The following is a 22,225-nucleotide window of genomic DNA, read 5'->3' on the forward strand; positions in this document are numbered from 1 at the left end:
CTGAGCTAAAGTTGATGGATCAGTGACAGGAAGTGACATCAGGCCTGTGTCAGAATTCAAGGAAGGAGTCAGCGAGGTTAGAGGGGTCAATCCTGCATCTCCAAGGGTTATGCTACTAGAAGACATGGGTGAGTCACTCAGTGTTCCAGATACAGAACTGAGAGTGGAGTCACTCAGTGTTCCAGATACAGAACTGAGAGTGGAGTCACTCAGTGTTCCAGATACAGAACTGAGAGTGGAGTCACTCAGTGTTCCAGATACAGAACTGAGAGTGGAGTCACTCAGTGTTCCAGATACAGAACTGAGAGTGGAGTCACTCAGTGTTCCAGATACAGAACTGAGAGTGGAGTCACTGAGGGGGTGACTTCTTGTCTGAGCAGTTGAATCCAAGCTGACTTCCCCTCCTGCTCTTCCTCCCTCATCATTATTCCTATTGGGGTCAGGAGCGCTTGAGCTGGTGTGCCCTGTGGCTGTTACTAAATCACTGGGATATGTTGAGCTCTGAGGAGATGCTGTGCTCCAGTAAGAGCCTGTTAACTTAGCCACTGTGGTGTCTGAGCGGGGTGAGTCAGTACCTGACAAGGTTGGCAAGGTGTTAGTTGAGATAGGGAAATATGTTGCCGATATTCTGGTCGTCACAGCCGGCGATACACTTGAATCTACAGCATGAGAAGGCACTGAGGTAACTGCTACAGGCCAGGTGCTTCTTATAAAAGCCGTCTGACTACCTGCCCATGTCTTATCTCTATTCGCCCTGTTTGGTGTTGCACTGATATTTTCCCCTGTGATGAGACCAGGAACTAAATATCCTTGTGGGGGAGTAGGTGGAGGTGACAGCAATGCTGAGCGGACAGTTTGTAAAACTCCCTGTTGGCTTTGATCAGCTTGACTGTCCTGGACACGAGAGGAGAGAAGTAAAGAGCTTGTCTCTCTGTTGTTAGTGAAAACAGTCCTGGTTCTGTGGCTGTCTGAGGATCTGATGGTTCTGGCTGAAATGGTGAAAGGGACGTTTCCAGAGGTAACACTAGTAGAGGTGGAATGGTTTGGTTCTGTCTTTGGTGGTTTCCATGTTGTGAAAGGGCTGGTGTCTATTTTGTTTGACGACGTTGTCCTTTGTGTCACTCCTCTAGTCAGTGATTGGTGAGTGGAGTCAGAGAGGGGAAGTGGTAAGCTCTTTGTGACTGTAAATATATCTACATCTAAACTAATGCTGGATTGGATTGGGGGATTCAATGATGTTTTATTCAGAGATAACACAGATGACACTGATGAGGCAGTTTGTGTCACACTGACAGGGTTAGACGGGCTTGAGATGTCATAGGATAAAGCAAAGGCTGTTGTTATTAACCATTCAGATGATGATGCTGGTGATGATGCTGATGATGATGATGGTGGTGATGATGCTGATGATGATGGTGATGATGATGATGATGACGATGGTGATGATGATGGTGGTGATATTGCTGCTGATGATAGTGATGGTGATGATGGTGATGACATTGCTGCTGATGATGTTGATGGAGGTGGTGATGGTGATGACATTGCTGATGATGATGATGATGATGATGATGAGAACAATGTATGTGCTGATGATGACACTGCCCTCCAATCCCCAGTCATGAAGGACGCCACTGATGACACTGACATTGATGACGCCTTGGTAATTGATGACGCCTTGGTCTGGTGAAGCATGCTGGGAGTCAAACCTGAGCTGTCAGACAGGTCTCTGCTCGGCTCCACAGTAGAAGAAGAGGAGAAGGGAGCAACCGAAGGCCACTGGCTTGTTTGGTTGTTGTCCTTGGGGATGGTTGGCGAGGCCTTGGATCGGACCAAGCTCAGTGGGTGTTTGTCCGCCAGCAGGGTCAGTATGGAGGAGAAGGCAGGCTGCTCTCTCAGCCCCACCCCCTCTGACACAGCCCTGCCATCTGGTTGGACGACTGATAAAGGCTCCTCATCCACCAACAGCAAGCCGGCCAATGGGTGAATGGGATGGGCGGAGGCTGTTGTGTCATTGGGTACATCAGAAGAACCAGAGGCGTCGTAGTTCGTCTCATCTGGAATAGAGCGGAAAGGGAAGCAAGGGGTCAATGCTGGCTACTTCAGCCATGGAGGGATCATTTTAAAGTTGCACAAAGTTTCAGAGTGAAAGTGTGTAATTTTCTTTCCATTTAGAGCAAAACCATTCAAAGACGTTTTCCATTTGGCCTGGGATCAGAAGTGAGTTCTTTGAAGAGAGAATAGCAATCAGCATCCTTACACTGCAGGAGCCACTGACAATCTAAAACCCTTTTCATCACCTGAATAGAAATGTTGATGCTTCCCACCTCATTTAGAAAGCATTGAAGAATAACAGTGTCAGACACATTTCAGTCTTAAAGCACATTCACTCAAGCTGTAATTCACAGTTGAATTACCTAGTGTGTATACTAGAGTGAAGCTAATGTGACCAAAGGGCTGAAATTGTATGAAATGTCCTCTGAATCATGTACATGCATTAAAAACATCTTGATGTCTATTATAAAATCTTATTAAACCTGTCGTTTTTTTTTTTTACTTCAAATCGTTTTAAAGTACTAATGTCACAGAGAGAGACAGAGACATCTGGTTCAGGTGTCACAAACAAACTGTCAGTGATAACAGCCCTAAGATGGCCGTCCGGCTGTGAGGCTGGCACTAGTCCCTCCCTCCCTCCTTCTCTCCATTCTCAGCATGTCCCCAAACATCCTCTACACATCTGTCTGGGGGGTTCTTTTATTCATTTCTAAAGATTAGCAAGCCTGTCACATCACCTGCTGCTGCTGTATGTTTCACCTGGCAAGGTGGGTGCATCCACACACACACACACACACACACACACACTTTTTAATACTCAAACCTTGAAAATCATTGTTAAGATCATCAAGATCCCACAGACAAGTATCCTGTCTACTAAAACTGCCTTGTACCACACGTTTAAACTGACACAGATCATTTGATTTGTTTTAACACCAGGTACTTCTACTCAATACCCACACACACAGAGAGAGATCAGGACTGTTTTACAATACCCACACACACACAGAGAGATCAGGACTGTTTTACAATACCCACACACACACAGAGAGATCAGGACTGTTTTACAATACCCACACACAGAGAGATCAGGACTGTTTTACAATACCCACACACAGAGATCAGGACTGATTTACAATACCCACACACACACAGATCTGGACTGTTTTACAATATACACACACACACAGAGAGATCAGGACTGTTTTACAATACCCACACACACAAAGATCAGGACTGTTTTACAATACCCACACACACACACACAGAGATCAGGACTGTTTTACAATACCCACACACACAGAGAGATCAGGACTGTTTTACAATATCCACACACACACACACACAGATCAGGACTGTTTTACAATACCCACACACACACACAGAGATCAGGACTGTTTTACAATACCCACACACACACACAGAGATCAGGACTGTTTTACAATACCCACACACACAGAGAGGGATTGTTTTACAATACCCACATACATAGAGAGGGATTGTTTTACAATACCCACACACACACACAGAGGGATTGTTTTACAATACCCACACACACAGAGAGAGGGGTTGTTTTACAATACCCACACACACAGAGAGAGGGATTATTTTACAATACCCACACACACACGGAGAGGGATTGTTTTACAATACCCACACACACGGAGAGGGATTGTTTTACAATACCCCCACACACACAGAGAGGGATTGTTTTACAATACCCACACACACAGAGAGGGATTGTTTTACATACCCACACACACGGAGAAGGATTGTTTTACAATACCCACACACACAGAGAGGGATTGTTTTACAATACCCACACACACGGAGAGGGATTGTTTTACAATACCCACACACACGGAGAGGGATTGTTTTACAATACCCACACACACGGAGAGGGATTGTTTTACAATACCCACACACACGGAGAGGGATTGTTTTACAATACCCACACACACGGAGAGGGATTGTTTTACAATACCCACACACACAGAGAGAGGGATTGTTTTACAATACCCACACACACAGAGAGGGATTGTTTTACAATACCCACACACACACGGAGAGGGATTGTTTTACATACCCACACACACACAGAGAGGGATTGTTTTACATACCCACACACACACAGAGAGGGACTGTTTTACAATACCCACACACACAAGAGAGGGATTGTTTTACAATACCCACACACACACGCACAGAGGGACTGTTTTACAATACCCACACACACACAGAGAGGGATTGTTTTACAATACCCACACAAACAGAGGGATTGTTTTACATACCCACACACACACAGAGAGGGACTGTTTTACATACCCACACACACAGAGAGGGATTGTTTTACAATACCCACACACACAGAGAGGGATTGTTTTACAATACCCACACACACAGAGAGGGATTGTTTTACAATACCCACACACACAGAGGGATTGTTTTACATACCCACACACACACAGAGAGGGACTGTTTTACATACCCACACACACAGAGAGGGATGGTTTTACATACCCACACACACGGAGAGGGATTGTTTTACATTACCCACACACACAGAGAGGGATTGTTTTACATACCCACACACAGAGAGAGGGATTGTTTTACATACCCACACACACCCACACACACAGAGAGGGATTGTTTTACATACCCACACACAGAGAGGGATTGTTTTACATACGCACACACAGAGAGGGATTGTTTTACATACACACACACACAGAGAGGGATTGTTTTACATACCCACACACAGAGAGGGATTGTTTTACATACACACACACACACAGAGAGAGGGATTGTTTTACATACCCACACATACAGAGAGGGATTGTTTTACATACACACACACAGAGAGAGGGATTGTTTTACATACCCACACACACAGAAAGGGATTGTTTTACATACCCACACACAGAGAGGGATTGTTTTACATACACACACACAGAGAGAGGGATTGTTTTACATACCCACACACACAGAAAGGGATTGTTTTACATTACCCACACACACAGAGAGGGATTGTTTTACATACCCACACACACACAGAGGGATTGTTTTACATTACCCACACACACAGAGAGGGATTGTTTTACATACCCACACACAGAGAGGGATTGTTTTACATACCCACACACAGAGAGGGATTGTTTTACATACCCACACACAGAGAGGGATTGTTTTACATACCCACACACACAGAGAGGGATTGTTTTACATTACCCACACACACAGAGAGGGATTGTTTTACATACCCACACACAGAGAGGGATTGTTTTACATACCCACACACACCCACACACACAGAGAGGGATTGTTTTACAATACCCACACACAGAGAGAGAGATTGTTTTACATACACACACACACACACAGAGAGGGATTGTTTTACAATACCCACACACAGAGAGAGGGATTGTTTTACATACCCACACACACACACAGAGGGATTGTTTTACAATACCCACACACAGAGAGGGATTGTTTTACAATACCCACACACACACAGAGGGAATGTTTTACATACCCACACACACAGAGAGGGATTGTTTTACATACCCACACACACCCACACACACAGAGAGGGATTGTTTTACATACCCACACACAGAGAGGGATTGTTTTACATACGCACACACAGAGAGGGATTGTTTTACATACACACACACACAGAGAGGGATTGTTTTACATACCCACACACAGAGAGGGATTGTTTTACATACACACACACACAGAGAGAGGGATTGTTTTACATACCCACACATACAGAGAGGGATTGTTTTACATACACACACACAGAGAGAGGGATTGTTTTACAAACCCACACACACAGAAAGGGATTGTTTTACATACCCACACACAGAGAGGGATTGTTTTACATACACACACACAGAGAGAGGGATTGTTTTACATACCCACACACACAGAAAGGGATTGTTTTACATACCCACACACAGAGAGGGATTGTTTTACATACTCAGCAGAGGTTTAACTCTAATTTAACTCTGCATCGAACAAAAGTCATCTAAAAACATTTTTTTCCCAGACATTTTCCCACCGTTAAATTACAATTATAATGGGATATCATAAACATGCATAAGCTCAGTGAAATGCCAATATCGACAGCCACTTGTTTTCAATGCATTCTGAAATGTCACCGATACCCTCAGACAATTCATATTACATGTCCATATAACTGGGTTCCAAGACAGACCATCTTAATTTTATTTTATTTATTTATTTCACCTTTATTTAACCAGGTAGGCAAGTTGAGAACAAGTTCTCATTTACAATTGCTGCCTGGCCAAGATAAAGCAAAGCAGTTCGACAACATACAACAACACAGAGTTACACATGGAGTAAAACAACGTACAATCAATGATGCAGTAGAAAAAAATAAGACTATATACAATGTGAGCAAATGATGTGAGATAAGGGAGGTAAAGGCAAAAAAGGCCATGGTGGCAAAGTAAATAAAGTATAGCAAGTAAAACACTGGAATGGTAGATTTTGTAGTTTGAAGAAAGTTCAAAGTTCAAATATAAATAATATGGTGCAAAGGAGCAAAATAAATAAAATAAATAAATACAGTAATAACTGAGAGGGAGGTTGATAAACAGTTTAAAACCTTTATTCATTACACATAATACACCCCCTTCACACTTCATTAATTTGAGCCTGCACTTAACATGTTTTGATGTTATTTGAGAGTAAGTGCTGGTTTAATTTCAAAGTCACTCTATAAATAAATGTGAAAAAACAGATAGATATCAGGCTAAAGGCCCAATAAATGTTTTACCACTATGAGAGAACCGAGGATCTACTGCCTGTCGCCATTCCAACATGAGAGAAATCTTCCTTTCCTGACCCCCCTCTGGTCTGCTGGACGGGGGCTGGTCTGGAGCGGAGGTGTGGGGTCCACCTGCAGTTTGTCACCTGCTCTGAGACAGCTGAGCATATGGGACACAGCCACAGAAGAGAGGAAAGGAGAGGACAGAGAGGGGCGAGTAGAGAGGTATAATGGAATAAAGAGAAAAGCATATGGGACAGAGAGAACAGGGGTGAGGGAATGTTAGGAGAGAGGAGAGAGAGGGGAAGAGTAGAGAGAGAAGGAGAGATTGGGTATATGGGATAGTGGGCACTAGGGAGACTAGAGAGACAAGGAAGAGGGGAGAGAGAGGAGAGAGAGGAGAGAGAAGGAGAGATTGGGTATATGGGATAGTGGGCACTAGGGAGACTAGAGAGACAAGGAAGAGGGGAGAGAGAGGAGAGAGAGGAGAGAGAGGAGAGGAATAAGGAAAAGGGCCTTGATGGCAAAACTGGAAAATGTAATTTAAACTGTTGTTCTGTCTTCCTGAGGACAATCACTGTCCCTCTAATTGTCTGAAGTTACTGTAGTTCAGTTGGTGCCTGTTAGCACAGTGCTACAGACTCTGAGGTCTGGCTGCTGTAGTTCAGTTGGTGCCTGTTAGCACAGTGCTACAGACTCTGAGGTCTGGCTGCTGTAGTTCAGTTGGTGCCTGTTAGCACAGTGCTACAGACTCTGAGGTCTGGCTGCTGTAGTTCAGTTGGTGCCTGTTAGCACAGTGCTGTAGACTCTGAGGTCTGGCTGCTGTAGTTCAGTTGGTGCCTGTTAGCACAGTGCTACAGACTCTGAGGTCTGGCTGCTGTAGTTCAGTTGGTGCCTGTTAGCACAGTGCTACAGACTCTGAGGCCTGGCTGCTGTAGTTCAGTTGGTGCCTGTTAGCACAGTGCTACAGACTCTGAGGTCTGGCTGCTGTAGTTCAGTTGGTGCCTGTTAGCACAGTGCTGTAGACTCTGAGGTCTGGCTGCTGTAGTTCAGTTGGTGCCTGTTAGCACAGTGCTACAGACTCTGAGGTCTGGCTGCTGTAGTTCAGTTGGTGCCTGTTAGCACAGTGCTACAGACTCTGAGGCCTGGCTGCTGTAGTTCAGTTGGTGCCTGTTCGCACAGTGCTACAGACTCTGAGGCCTGGCTGCTGTAGTTCAGTTGGTGCCTGTTAGCACAGTGCTACAGACTCTGAGGTCTGGCTACTGAATGACCTGTGAATGACAATTACAGGTCTTTGTCCCCACACTGCTGACGCACAAAGACAAGCTGCATGCTAACAGACTGTAGAGAGGTCTGTATCATGGACCATAGACCGTATCTGGAGTCTAACAGACTGTAGAGAGGTCTGTATCATGGACCATAGTACCGTATCTGGAGTCTAACAGACTGTAGAGAGGTCTGTATCATGGACCATAGTACCGTATCTGGAGTCTAACAGACTGTAGAGAGGTCTGTATCATGGACCATAGTACCGTATCTGGAGTCTAACAGACTGTAGAGAGGTCTGTATCATGGACCATAGTACCGTATCTGGAGTCTAACAGACTGTAGAGAGGTCTGTATCATGGACCATAGTACCGTATCTGGATTCTAACAGACTGTAGAGAGGTCTGTATCATGGACCATAGTACCGTATCTGGATTCTAACAGACTGTAGAGAGGTCTGTATCATGGACCATAGTACCGTATCTGGAGTCTAACAGACTGTAGAGAGGTCTGTATCATGGACCATAGTACCGTATCTGGAGTCTAACAGACTGTAGAGAGGTCTGTATCATGGACCATAGTACCGTATCTGGAGTCTAACAGACTGTAGAGAGGTCTGTATCATGGACCACAGACCGTATCTGGAGTCTAACAGACTGTAGAGAGGTCTGTATCATGGACCATAGTACCGTATCTGGAGTCTAACAGACTGTAGAGAGGTCTGTATCATGGACCATAGTACCGTATCTGGAGTCTAACAGACTGTAGAGAGGTCTGTATCATGGACCATAGACCGTATCTGGAGTCTAACAGACTGTAGAGAGGTCTGTATCATGGACCATAGTACCGTATCTGGAGTCTAACAGACTGTAGAGAGGTCTGTATCATGGACCATAGACCGTATCTGGAGTCTAACAGACTGTAGAGAGGTCTGTATCATGGACCATAGTGCCGTATCTGGAGTCTAACAGACTGTACAGAGGTCTGTATCATGGACCATAGTGCCGTATCTGGAGTCTAACAGACTGTAGAGAGGTCTGTATCATGGACCATAGACCGTATCTGGAGTCTAACAGACTGTAGAGAGGTCTGTATCATGGACCATAGTACCGTATCTGGAGTCTAACAGACTGTAGAGAGGTCTGTATCATGGACCATAGTACCGTATCTGGAGTCTAACAGACTGTAGAGAGGTCTGTATCATGGACCATAGTACCGTATCTGGAGTCTAACAGACTGTAGAGAGGTCTGTATCATGGACCATAGTACCGTATCTGGAGTCTAACAGACTGTAGAGAGGTCTGTATCATGGACCATAGACCGTATCTGGAGTCTAACAGACTGTAGAGAGGTCTGTATCATGGACCATAGTACCGTATCTGGAGTCTAACAGACTGTAGAGAGGTCTGTATCATGGACCATAGACCGTATCTGGAGTCTAACAGACTGTAGAGAGGTCTGTATCATGGACCATAGTACCGTATCTGGAGTCTAACAGACTGTAGAGAGGTCTGTATCATGGACCATAGTACCGTATCTGGAGTCTAACAGACTGTAGAGAGGTCTGTATCATGGACCATAGTACCGTATCTGGAGTCTAACAGACTGTAGAGAGGTCTGTATCATGGACCATAGACCGTATCTGGAGTCTAACAGACTGTAGAGAGGTCTGTATCATGGACCATAGTACCGTATCTGGAGTCTACCAGACTGTAGAGAGGTCTGTATCATGGACCATAGTACCGTATCTGGAGTCTACCAGACTGTAGAGAGGTCTGTATCATGGACCATAGTACCGTATCTGGATTCTAACAGACTGTAGAGAGGTCTGTATCATGGACCATAGTACCGTATCTGGAGTCTAACAGACTGTAGAGAGGTCTGTATCATGGACCATAGTACCGTATCTGGAGTCTAACAGACTGTAGAGAGGTCTGTATCATGGACCATAGTACCGTATCTGGAGTCTAACAGACTGTAGAGAGGTCTGTATCATGGACCATAGTACCGTATCTGGAGTCTAACAGACTGTATAATGGTGGGTGGACAGTTCAATATCTGGCAAATGGAGGTTAACGAAACAAAACAACCCCTTTCTTTGGACGTGTGGGCCTAATGAACTATTCACCATTCCCGACTCCTATATTGGTCCATATTCTTATGACGGAGATATCAATATCAACAGTTATGCTACAGTACAGTATGCCATTGTCCCTCTACATTCAAATACGGTGGAACAATTACTGACAACCCCAAAACGGAAAGGTTAGCCATGTGCAAAGTGAAGAGGTAATGGTTTCCAATAGGAAGAAAGACAGCTGTGATTATGATGCATAACATTTCTGACCGTGGGACAGGAGCTTACAGGAACAGGCTGACTGAGCCCTGGCCCTCTCTGGGCATCTCTGCAGACACACAAACAAGATACAGACCTCATTTCCACAGTCTATTTGTTCCCCAGCCAGCCAGCCAGCCAGCCAGCCAGGGGTGCCATCTCTGAGCAGCCAGGACTGAGACGTGACACTGCCAGGGTTGGTGCGACGGGCGCTCAGCCTCTCATATATTCACCGCGTCTTCTATTCACCTCTGACTCGCCGCCTTTCCCTCTGTTTTTCAGCTTCCTTTCTTTTCCTTCCACTATATACAGGAAGCAGATTGTCTTCAATAAAAGGACAGAGTGACAGTGGTGGTGGATAGTACATTTGAGACAAGGGATTTGAGACACATGAACTACTTGAAAAGAATAAGCAAAAAAGGCGTCCAACTGCTTTGCAAACCACATGGAAACAATTGTTGTGTGTGTGGCCAAAACCTCCTAGTCATTTTAATGTATTCATTTGGCTGGAGGAGAGGTTGAATGTTCCTACACAGATTGGTGGGGAGAGTAGAGGGCAGTGCCAGTGACCACTGAGGTGTAGATAACACAGTGGTCTGGGAGGATGTCACAAACTGAGCACTGTGGTTTTGTCCTCTTGTCCTGCAGACCAGGGTGGCAACACCCCAGCAGGTTGAGACAAGCAACAGCTGCAAGCCTGGAACCCAGCCCATTGGTTAATACAACACTGTTGATAAGCACATAGCTCCACCTAGTCAAACTGTTGACAGAGAGATGGGCTATAACATCCTGACCTGTCATTTATTCATTCACTTTTTGGTCTTCCGGTTGTCATGACGTGGCCCTCTTTGGGTATAGCGAGTGCCTTCCCCCTCTCTCCGTCTTACACCCAGGTTCTGTTATCTCAGGTTGTAAATTCCTGGAGGAGACTCTCTCCCTCTTACACCCAGGTTCTGTTATCTCAGGTCGTAAATTCCTGGAGGAGACTCTCTCCCTCGTGCAGTATAGAGAGAGGGTTCACAGTAGAACAAAGAAACTTCTTCTACCTCACAGAACTTGAGAACTGAACAATATCCATGTTTTGGAGAATGTGTAACCGGTCGGTGGAGAATCCAGCTACGACCGGTCCATTTTGTTTAATGTTTGTGACCTCATTGAGAGACAATACAGCCACATTACCATAACTCTGTTTATACAAGAGTCTCCGTTATGAGATACGCATCTAGTTATTGTATAAAATAAATGAGTAAAGATGAAACTATTTGTGAAATTATGTAATGTGATGTTAAACTGTTTAATGAAAGAGAATCCAATTCCCTTTAAAGTTAACTAAGTCATTGGCCCGCCCCATGAGCACAGACATTGATCTGGCATCATGGGACAGCCTTTTCTGCTGTTCCGAATAAAACCACCACCTATAGAAATGATCTTGAGACCCTGCAGACCACGATTACCGAGAGGGCTAAGGTTTGAGTAGGGACCATGCGTAGCTCCATTACCGAGAGGGCTAAGGTTTGAGTAGGGACCATGCGTAGCTCCATTACCGAGAGGGCTAAGGTTTGAGTAGAGACCATGCATTCCTCGGTCATCTGAGGGAGCTAAGGTTATAACGGTTGTTGAATTCCTAACAAACCACGTGGAGCATTGACTACACTGGTGGAAATTGTTAAACTCTGAGACTATCGATACCGACAGAATAAGAGCAAATCTTCGATACTAATTACTAGTCCGCAGCTAGAATTTATGTCGACCTGGAATGTGAAGACCGACAACTGCCGAAACATCTATTCTATAAGAACATTTCTGAATGGGACTCTGAAGTATCCATTCTAACCACGAAAGACTCCAGGGACGCAAAGAGAAGTCCAGATGAACTTTCCAACAGAAAGACGGATGATTCCAACAGAGATCACAACGACACACTGAGCGTAAATATATATATATTGATTGCAATTATTCCCGAATGAGTGAGCGTTCATGTGCAAAGGATTAGCATTTCAATTACTATAATTATCAACTGTGTAGTGTCTTTTGTCTTTCGCGCCCTTCTCAGTCCCTTTGTTTACCAAGCCGCCACACCAGTTAAGCCCATTAGGGCACATCCCCTATCATTTCCTTGTAACCATATCTACTTTGTTTGTTTGTTTATGCATTTCTGGGATTATTTTGTTAGTTAGTAAATAAATGATTAAGACAATTGATGTATGGATGATTCATAGTGAAGGCTGGGTTCGTGCAGATAACCAACAATTTACGACATTTGGAATGAGACTAACATGAGGTAAAGAATAATTCATTAATTAAAAGACTAATTGATCAGATATTAAAATATCTGAAAAGTTATAGTAGGAAAATTATAACTTTGTAATCTGAAGATTTTCCTTGGTGCCCCGACTTCCTAGTTAATTACATTTACATGATTAGTTTAATCACGTAATAATAATTACAGAGAGTTGATAAAATAACAGTCTTCACTTTAATGATGCCAAAGACACGACACGGTCTTCCATTCATTCATTCATTCATTCATTCATTCATTCATTCATTTGACAGATTGCAATCTGTCTCTTATCCTCTCCTTTTTTATTTGGATGAAGGGATGTAGAAAACCAATCCCACACAGATAGCAGAGGGAATGAGCAGAGTGCTGGACCGGACACTAATTCAGGAGGAGCTGACAGGACACTGATTCAGGAGGAGCTGACAGGACACTGATTCAGGAGGAGCTGACAGGACACTTCCCAGGATGCTCCACTCTAGTGACAGTCACAGTGGCTGTACTCACTGTCCAGGAGTCTGATCCCAGATCTGACTCTGAGACAACCAGACAGGGGACTGAGGAGGTAGCCTGGTCCCAGATCTGACTCTGAGACAACCAGACAGGGGACTGAGGAGGTAGCCTGGTCCAGATCTGACTCTGAGACAACCAGACAGGGGACTGAGGAGGTAGCCTGGTCCCAGATCTGACTCTGCTGCAGTACAAGACAGGGGACTGAGGAGGTAGCCTGGTCCAGATCTGACTCTGAGACAACCAGACAGGGGACTGAGGAGGTAGCCTGGTCCCAGATCTGACTCTGCTGCAGTACAAGACAGGGGACTGAGGAGGTAGCCTGGTCCAGATCTGACTCTGAGACAACCAGACAGGGGACTGAGGAGGTAGCCTGGTCCCAGATCTGACTCTGCTGCAGTACAGGACAGGGGACTGAGGAGGTAGCCTGGTCCCAGATCTGACTCTGAGACAACCAGACAGGGGATTGAGGAGGTAGCCTGGTCCCAGATCTGACTCTGCTGCAGTACAGGACAGGGGACTGAGGAGGTAGCCTGGTCCAGATCTGACTCTGAGACAACCAGACAGGGGACTGAGGAGGTAGCCTGGTCCCAGATCTGACTCTGCTGCAGTACAGGACAGGGGACTGAGGAGGTAGCCTGGTCCAGATCTGACTCTGAGACAACCAGACAGGGGACTGAGGAGGTAGCCTGGTCCCAGATCTGACTCTGCTGCAGTACAGGACAGGGGACTGAGGAGGTAGCCTGGTCCCAGATCTGTATGCTTTAGCCACAACCATTGTAATATTGTATGTACACATAACACATCTATACATATGGAAGGGAATGACAATGATATTCTGTCATGACAATGTAAGTATTTTATATTCTTAGTCTGAGGAGATCTGGGACCAGCTACAGATCTGGGACCAGGCTACCTTCCCAATCTTTTTGGAAGGGGGCTGGAGACAAGTCCTCTCCTCTCTGGGGTGAGAAGGGTGGGGGAGGTGAGGTGACAGTTGAATTGATTTCTGTAGCGCTATATGCAAATGAAGTCAATGAGGCACACGTCAATGGGTGTGTGAGATAACACAGATCCCTTACCACACAGTGCAGCACACACACACACACACACACACACACACACACAGGCCTACTGGGATCACCCAGATTCATTTGAAGATAGTTTCATATCATTACACAGAAAGTTGACAACCATAAATAGACATTATAAACAAGTGCATAACATTCTAACCCACTACTCTGTGTTTGTGTGACAATACATTCACAGTAGGCTATAATACAACACACTGTAAAGATGACTGAATGCCAAGTTTTTCACAGTTACTGTATGGATTATAGCACCCCTTCAATGATGATGTCTTTTGGATGCTCATTTTCCCTCCGGCAGAGTGAACATTCTGTAAAGACTGGTTTAGGAGTAGAAACCCCCAAATGGTCCTTTAGATAAGAAACTCCTAAGTGATATCCAGTTGATTTCCCTTTCACCTTGTTAAAGGGCTGATCAGAGATACCGTTAAGATGCTGTCATTAGAAGCTGTCCTCTAATTTCCCTAAATTGATTACAGAGGCTCCTTTACACCCTCACTTTGAGAGTGCTGACTGGGGCACAACTTTCCCTTTGTTACAATGGCATTGGCCCTTTACCAAGTCCAGTGTGCAGCATGATATCTAGTTCAGTATGAGGATGGAATACAGGGCTTTATGACCTTGAAGCACACAACTAGCATGTTACAACCAGCACGTTACAACCAGCACGTTACAACCAGCACGTTACAACCAGCACGTTACAACCAGCACGTTACAACCAGCACGTTACAACTAGCATGTTAAAACAACCATGTTACAACCAGCACGTTACAACCAGCACGTTACAACCAGCACGTTACAACTAGCATGTTAAAACAACCATGTTACAACCAGCACGTTACAACCAGCACGTTACAACCAGCACGTTACAACCAGCACATTACAACCAGCACGTTACAACCAGCACGTTACAACCAGCACGTTACAACCAGCACGTTACAACCAGCATGTTACAACCAGCACGTTACAACCAGCACGTTACAACCAGCACGTTACAACCAGCACGTTACAACCAGCATGTTACAACCATGTTACAATAGAAATGCAGTCCAAACAGACAGAAATAAACCACTTCTCCAAAACACTCCAACCTTTGTTAGAGGACAAACAGTTTCAAGACCTGCTCTCCCCTACAACCCCTACTACATCCTCCACACACACACACACACACACACACACACACACACACACACACACACACACACGCACACACACACACACACACACACACACACACACACACACACACACACACACACACACACACACACGGGAGGGTTGTGGTGTGGTGGTGTCTGGCTGCCAGGGAGGGTTGTGGTGGTGTCTGGCTGCCAGGGAGGGTTGTGTTGTGGTGGTGTCTGGCTGCCAGGGGAGGGTTGTGGTGGTGTCTGGCTGCCAAGGAGGGTTGTGGTGTGGTGGTGTCTGGCTGCCGGGGAGGGTTGTGGTGTGGTGGTGTCTGGCTGCCAGGGAAGGGTTGTGGTGTGGTGGTGTCTGGCTGCCAGGGGAGGGTTGTGGTGTGGTGGTGTCTGGCTGCCAGGGAGGGTTGTGGTGGTGTCTGGCTGCCAGGGAGGGTTGTGGTGTGGTGGTGTCTGGCTGCCAGGGAGGGCTGTGGTGTGGTGGTGTCTGGCTGCCAGGGGAGGGCTGTGGTGTGGTGGTGTCTGGCTGCCAGGGAGGGTTATGGTGGTGTCTGACTGCCAGGGAGGGTTGTGGTGGTGTCTGGCTGCCAGGGAGGGTTGTGGTGTGGTGGTGTCTGGCTGCCAGGGAGGGTTGTGGTGTGGTGGTGTCTGACTGCCAGGGAGGGTTGTGGTGGTGTCTGGCTGCCAGGGAGGGTTGTGTTGTGGTGGTGTCTGGCTGCCAGGGTAGGGTTGTGGTGGTGTCTGGCTGCCAGGGAGGGTTGTGGTGTGGTGGTGTCTGGCTGCCAGGGGAGGGTTGTGGTGTGGTGGTGTCCTGCTGCCAGGGAGGGTTGTGGTGGTGTCTGGCTGCCAGGGAGGGCTGTGATGTGGTGGTGTCTGGCTGCCAGGGGAGGGTTGTGATGTGGTGGTGTCTGGCTGCCAGGGGAGGGTTGTGTTGTAGTGGTGTCTGGCTGCCAGGGGAGGGTTGTGTTGTGATGGTGTCTGGCTGCCAGGGTAGGGCTGTGGTGTGGTGGTGTCTGGCTGCCAGGGGAGGGTTATGGTGGTGTCTGGCTGCCAGGGAGGGTTGTGGTATGGTGGTGTCTGGCTGCCAGGGAGGGTTGTGGTGTGGTGGTGTCTGGCTGCCAAGGGAGGGCTGTGGTATGGTGGTGTCTGGCTGCTAGGGAGGGCTGTGGTGTGGTGGTGTCTGGCTGCCAGGGGAGGGTTGTGGTATGGTGGTGTCTGGCTGCTAGGGAGGGCTGTGGTGTGGTGGTGTCTGACTGCCAGGGAGGGTTATGGTGGTGTCTGGCTGCCAGGGGAGGGTTGTGGTGTGGTGGTGTCTGGCTGCCAGGGGAGGGTTGTGGTGTGGTGGTGTCTGGCTGCCAGGGGAGGGTTGTGGTGTGGTGGTGTCTGGCTGCCAGGGAGGGTTGTGGCGTGGTGGTGTCTGGCTGTCAGGGAGGGTTGTGGTGTGGTGGTGTCTGGCTGCCAGGGAGGGTTGTGGTGTGGTGGTGTCTGGCTGCCAGGGAGGGTTATGGTGGTGTCTGGCTGCCAGGGGAGGGTTGTGGTGTGGTGGTGTCTGGCTGCCAGGGGAGGGTTGTGGTGTGGTGGTGTCTGGCTGCCAGGGGAGGGTTGTGGTGTGGTGGTGTCTGGCTGCCAGGGAGGGTTATGGTGGTGTCTGGCTGCCAGGGGAGGGTTGTGGTGTGGTGGTGTCTGGCTGCCAGGGGAGGGTTGTGGTGTGGTGGTGTCTGGCTGCCAGGGAGGGTTATGGTGGTGTCTGGCTACCAGGGGAGGGTTGTGTTGTGGTGGTGTCTGACTGCCAGGGAGGGTTATGGTGGTGTCTGGCTGCCAGGGGAGGGTTGTGTTGTGGTGGTGTCTGACTGCCAGGGAGGGTTATGGTGGTGTCTGGCTACCAGGGAGGGTTATGGTGGTGTCTGGCTACCAGGGGAGGGTTGTGTTGTGGTGGTGTCTGACTGCCAGGGAGGGTTATGGTGGTGTCTGACTGCCAGGGAGGGTTATGGTGGTGTCTGGCTACCAGGGGAGGGTTGTGTTGTGGTGGTGTCTGACTGCCAGGGAGGGTTATGGTGGTGTCTGGCTACCAGGGGAGGGTTGTGTTGTGGTGGTGTCTGGCTACCAGGGGAGGGTTGTGTTGTGGTGGTGTCTGACTGCCAGGGAGGGTTATGGTGGTGTCTGGCTGCCAGGGGAGGGTTGTGTTGTGGTGGTGTCTGACTGCCAGGGAGGGTTATGGTGGTGTCTGGCTACCAGGGAGGGTTATGGTGGTGTCTGGCTACCAGGGGAGGGTTGTGTTGTGGTGGTGTCTGACTGCCAGGGAGGGTTATGGTGGTGTCTGACTGCCAGGGAGGGTTATGGTGGTGTCTGGCTACCAGGGGAGGGTTGTGTTGTGGTGGTGTCTGACTGCCAGGGAGGGTTATGGTGTGGTGGTGTCTGACTGCCAGGGAGGGTTATGGTGGTGTCTGGCTGCCAGGGGAGGGTTGTGTTGTGGTGGTGTCTGGCTGCCAGGGAGGGTTGTGTTATGGTGGTGTCTGGCTGCCAGGATGAGGCTTAGTGGGTGCAAACAATCACAACCCCTTTACAGATATATGAGTTACACTCCATTCTAACAACCCAACCAGGAAGACTACTGAAGGCTACTCTGCCTAAGGATCTGAATATAAATTCACTCTCCAGACAGACAGACAGATAGGCAGACAGACATAGAGAGAGACAGACAGAGACAGACAGAGACAGAGAGAGACAGAGACAGAGAGACAGAGACAGAGAGAACGAGACAGAGACAGACAGAGAGAGAGAGACAGAGACAGAGAGACAGAGACAGACAGAGAGAGAGAGACCAGACAGAGAGACAGAGAGAGAGACAGAGAGAGAGACCAGACAGAGAGAGAGACAGAGAGACAGAGACAGAGAGACAGAGAGACAGAGAGAAAGAGACAGAGACAGAGACAGAGAGAGAGAGAGAGACAGACAGAGACAGAGACCAGACAGAGAGACCAGACAGAGAGACAGATAGAAACCAGACAGAGAGAGAGAGAGACAGACAGAGACACAGAGAGACAGAGAGAGACCAGACAGAGAGACAGAGAGACCAGACAGAGAGACAGAGACAGAGAGAGAAACCAGACAGAGAGACAGAGAGACCAGACAGAGAGACCAGACAGAGAGACAGAGAGACCAGACAGAGAGACCAGACAGAGAGACCGAGAGACAGAGAGAGAGAGAGAGACAGGGAGACCAGACAGAGAGACAGAGAGACAGAGAGAGAGAGAGAGACAGGGAGACCAGACAGAGAGACAGAGAGACAGAGACAGAGACAGAGAGACAGAGAGAGAGACCAGACAGAGAGAAAGAGACAGAGAGAGACAGAGAGACAGAGAGACCAGACAGAGAGACCAGAATAGAGACCAGACAGAGAGACCAGACAGAGAGACCAGACAGACTACCTGCAGGATCCCGTCAGCTAGGCTGGGCGCCGTGAGAGAATTAACTACCTGCAGGATCCCGTCAGCTAGGCTGGAAACTGTGAGAGAATTAACTACCTGCAGGATCCCGTCAGCTAGGCTGGGCGCTGTGAGAGAATTAACTACCTGCAGGATCCCGTCAGCTAGGCTGGGCGCTGTGAGAGAATTAACTACCTGCAGGATCCCGTCAGCTAGGCTGGGCGCCGTGAGAGAATTAACTACCTGAAGGATCCCGTCAGCTAGGCTGGGCGCTGTGAGAGAATTAACTACCTGCAGGATCCCGTCAGCTAGGCTGGGCGCCGTGAGAGAATTAACTACCTGCAGGATCCCGTCAGCTAGGCTGGGCGCCGTGAGAGAATTAACTACCTGCAGGATCCCGTCAGCTAGGCTGGGCGCCGTGAGAGAATTAACTACCTGCAGGATCCCGTCAGCTAGGCTGGGCGCCGTGAGAGAATTAACTACCTGCAGGATCCCGTCAGCTAGGCTGGGCGCCGTGAGAGAAATAACTACCTGCAGGATCCCGTCAGCTAGGCTGGGCGCTGTGAGAGAATTAACTACCTGCAGGATCCCGTCAGCTAGGCTGGAAACTGTGAGAGAATTAACTACCTGCAGGATCCCGTCAGCTAGGCTGGGCGCTGTGAGAGAATTAACTACCTGCAGGATCCCGTCAGCTAGGCTGGGCGCTGTGAGAGAATTAACTACCTGCAGGATCCCGTCAGCTAGGCTGGGCGCTGTGAGAGAATTAACTACCTGCAGGATCCCGTCAGCTAGGCTGGGCACCGTGAGAGAATTATCTACCTGCAGGATCCCGTCAACTAGGCTGGGCGCAGTGAGAGAATTAACTACCTGCAGGATCCCGTCAGCTAGGCTGGGCGCCGTGAGAGAATTAACTACCTGCAGGATCCCGTCAGCTAGGCTGGGCGCAGTGAGAGAATTAACTACCTGCAGGATCCCGTCAGCTAGGCTGGGCGCCGTGAGAGAATTAACTACCTGCAGGATCGCGTCAGCTAGGCTGGGCGCCGTGAGAGAATTAACTACCTGCAGGATCCCGTCAGCTAGGCTGGGCGCTGTGAGAGAATTAACTACCTGCAGGATCCTGTCAGCTAGGCTGGGCGCCGTGAGAGAATTAACTACCTGCAGGATCCCGTCAGCTAGGCTGGGCGCCGTGAGAGAATTAACTACCTGCAGGATCCCGTCAGCTAGGCTGGGCGCCGTGAGAGAATTAACTACCTGCAGGATCCCGTCAGCTAGGCTGGGCGCCGTGAGAGAATTAACTACCTGCAGGATCCCGTCAGCTAGGCTGGGCGCCGTGAGAGAATTAACTACCTGCAGGATCCCGTCAGCTAGGCTGGGCGCCGTGAGAGAATTAACTACCTGCAGGATCCCGTCAGCTAGGCTGGGCGCAGTGAGAGAATTAACTACCTGCAGGATCCTGTCAGCTAGGCTGGGCGCCGTGAGAGAATTAACTACCTGCAGGATCCCGTCAGCTAGGCTGGGCGACGTGAGAGAATTAACTACCTGCAGGATCCCGTCAGCTAGGCTGGGCGCTGTGAGAGAATTAACTACCTGCAGGATCACGTCAGCTAGGCTGGGCGCTGTGAGAGAATTAACTACCTGCAGGATCCCGTCAGCTAGGCTGGGCGCCGTGAGAGAATTAACTACCTGCAGGATCGCGTCAGCTAGGCTGGGCGCCGTGAGAGAATTAACTACCTGCAGGATCCCGTCAGCTAGGCTGGGCGCCGTGAGAGAATTAACTACCTGCAGGATCCCGTCAGCTAGGCTGGGCGCTGTGAGAGAATTAACTACCTGCAGGATCCCGTCAGCTAGGCTGGGCGCAGTGAGAGAATTAACTACCTGCAGGATCCCGTCAGCTAGGCTGGGCGCCGTGAGAGAATTAACTACCTGCAGGATCCCGTCAGCTAGGCTGGGCGCAGTGAGAGAACTAACTACCTGCAGGATCCTGTCAGCTAGGCTGGGCGCAGTGAGAGAATTAACTACCTGCAGGATCCCGTCAGCTAGGCTGGGCGCCGTGAGAGAATTAACTACCTGCAGGATCCCGTCAGCTAGGCTGGGCGCCGTGAGAGAATTAACTACCTGCAGGATCCCGTCAGCTAGGCTGGGCGCCGTGAGAGAATTAACTACCTGCAGGATCCCGTCAGCTAGGCTGGGCGCAGTGAGAGAATTAACTACCTGCAGGATCCCGTCAGCTAGGCTGGGCGCTGTGAGAGAATTAACTACCTGCAGGATCGCGTCAGCTTGTGTGAGTGTACTTGTATGAGTGTAATGTTTTCTGTTCATTTTTATTGTTTATTTCACTTTTGTTTATTATCTACTTCACTTGCTTTGGCAATGTTAACATATGTTTCCCATGCCAATAAAGCCCTTATTTTTAAAACTGAAATTGAATTGAGAGCGGGAGAGAAAGAGAGAGAGTGGGGGAGAGAGAGCAAGCGAGAGAGAGATCACAGGGGACTACCAGTCCAGGGTAGCAAGGTGAACAGGAGACTCTCCTGGGACAGGGTAGCAGGGTGAACAGGGGACTCTCCTGGGACAGGGTGAACAGGGGACTCTCCTGGGACAGGGTGAACAGGAGACTCTCCTAGGACAGGGTAAACAGGGGACTACTGGGCCAGGGTAGCAGGGTGAACAGGAGACTCTCCTGGGCCAGGGTAGCAGGGTGAACAGGAGTCTCTCCTGGGACAGGGTAGCAGGGTGAACAGGGGACTACTGGGCCAGGGTAGCAGGGTGAACAGGGGACTACTGGGCCAGGGTAGCAGGGTGAACAGGAGACTCTCCTGGGACAGGGTAGCAGGGTGAACAGGAGACTCTCCTGGGCCAGGGTAGCAGGGTGAACAGGGGACTCTCCTGGGCCAGGGTAGCAGGGTGAACAGGGGACTCTCCTGGGCCAGGGTAGCAGGGTGAACAGGAGACTCTCCTGGGACAGGATGGCAGGGTGAACAGGGGACTCTCCTGGGACAGGGTAGCAGGGTGAACAGGAGACTCTCCTGGGACAGGATGGCAGGGTGAACAGGGGACTGTCCTGGGACAGGAAGAGCAGGGTGAACAGGAGACTCTCCTGGGACAGGGTGGCAGGGTGAACAGGGGACTCTCCTGGGAAAATGTAGCAGGGTGAACAGGGGACTACTGGGACAGGGTGGCAGGGTGAACAGGAGACTCTCCTGGGACAGGGTAGCAGGGTGAACAGGGGGACTCACCTGGGACAATGTAGCAGGGAGAACAGGGGACTCTCCTGGGAAAATGTAGCAGGGTGAACAGGGGACTACTGGGACAGGGTAGCAGGGTGAACAGGGGACTACTG

At 48.8% G+C, this 22,225-nt stretch overlaps 1 protein-coding gene across 2 annotated transcripts in view; it reads right to left on the bottom strand.

The window, feature by feature from the left end:
* The window catches only part of LOC115203477 (UPF0606 protein KIAA1549L), a 148,075-nt gene that overhangs the window by 98,380 nt on the left and 27,470 nt on the right, over positions 1–22,225 (bottom strand). For both annotated transcript variants that reach the window (XM_029768170.1, XM_029768171.1), the window contains exon 2: positions 1,707–2,054. In XM_029768170.1, the coding sequence (XP_029624030.1) occupies positions 1,707–2,054 (348 nt within the window). The remainder of the gene's footprint in view (positions 1–1,706; positions 2,055–22,225) is intronic.

This window comes from Salmo trutta, chromosome 12 (assembly GCF_901001165.1).
Source record: "Salmo trutta chromosome 12, fSalTru1.1, whole genome shotgun sequence".
Lineage (NCBI taxonomy): Eukaryota > Metazoa > Chordata > Actinopteri > Salmoniformes > Salmonidae > Salmo > Salmo trutta.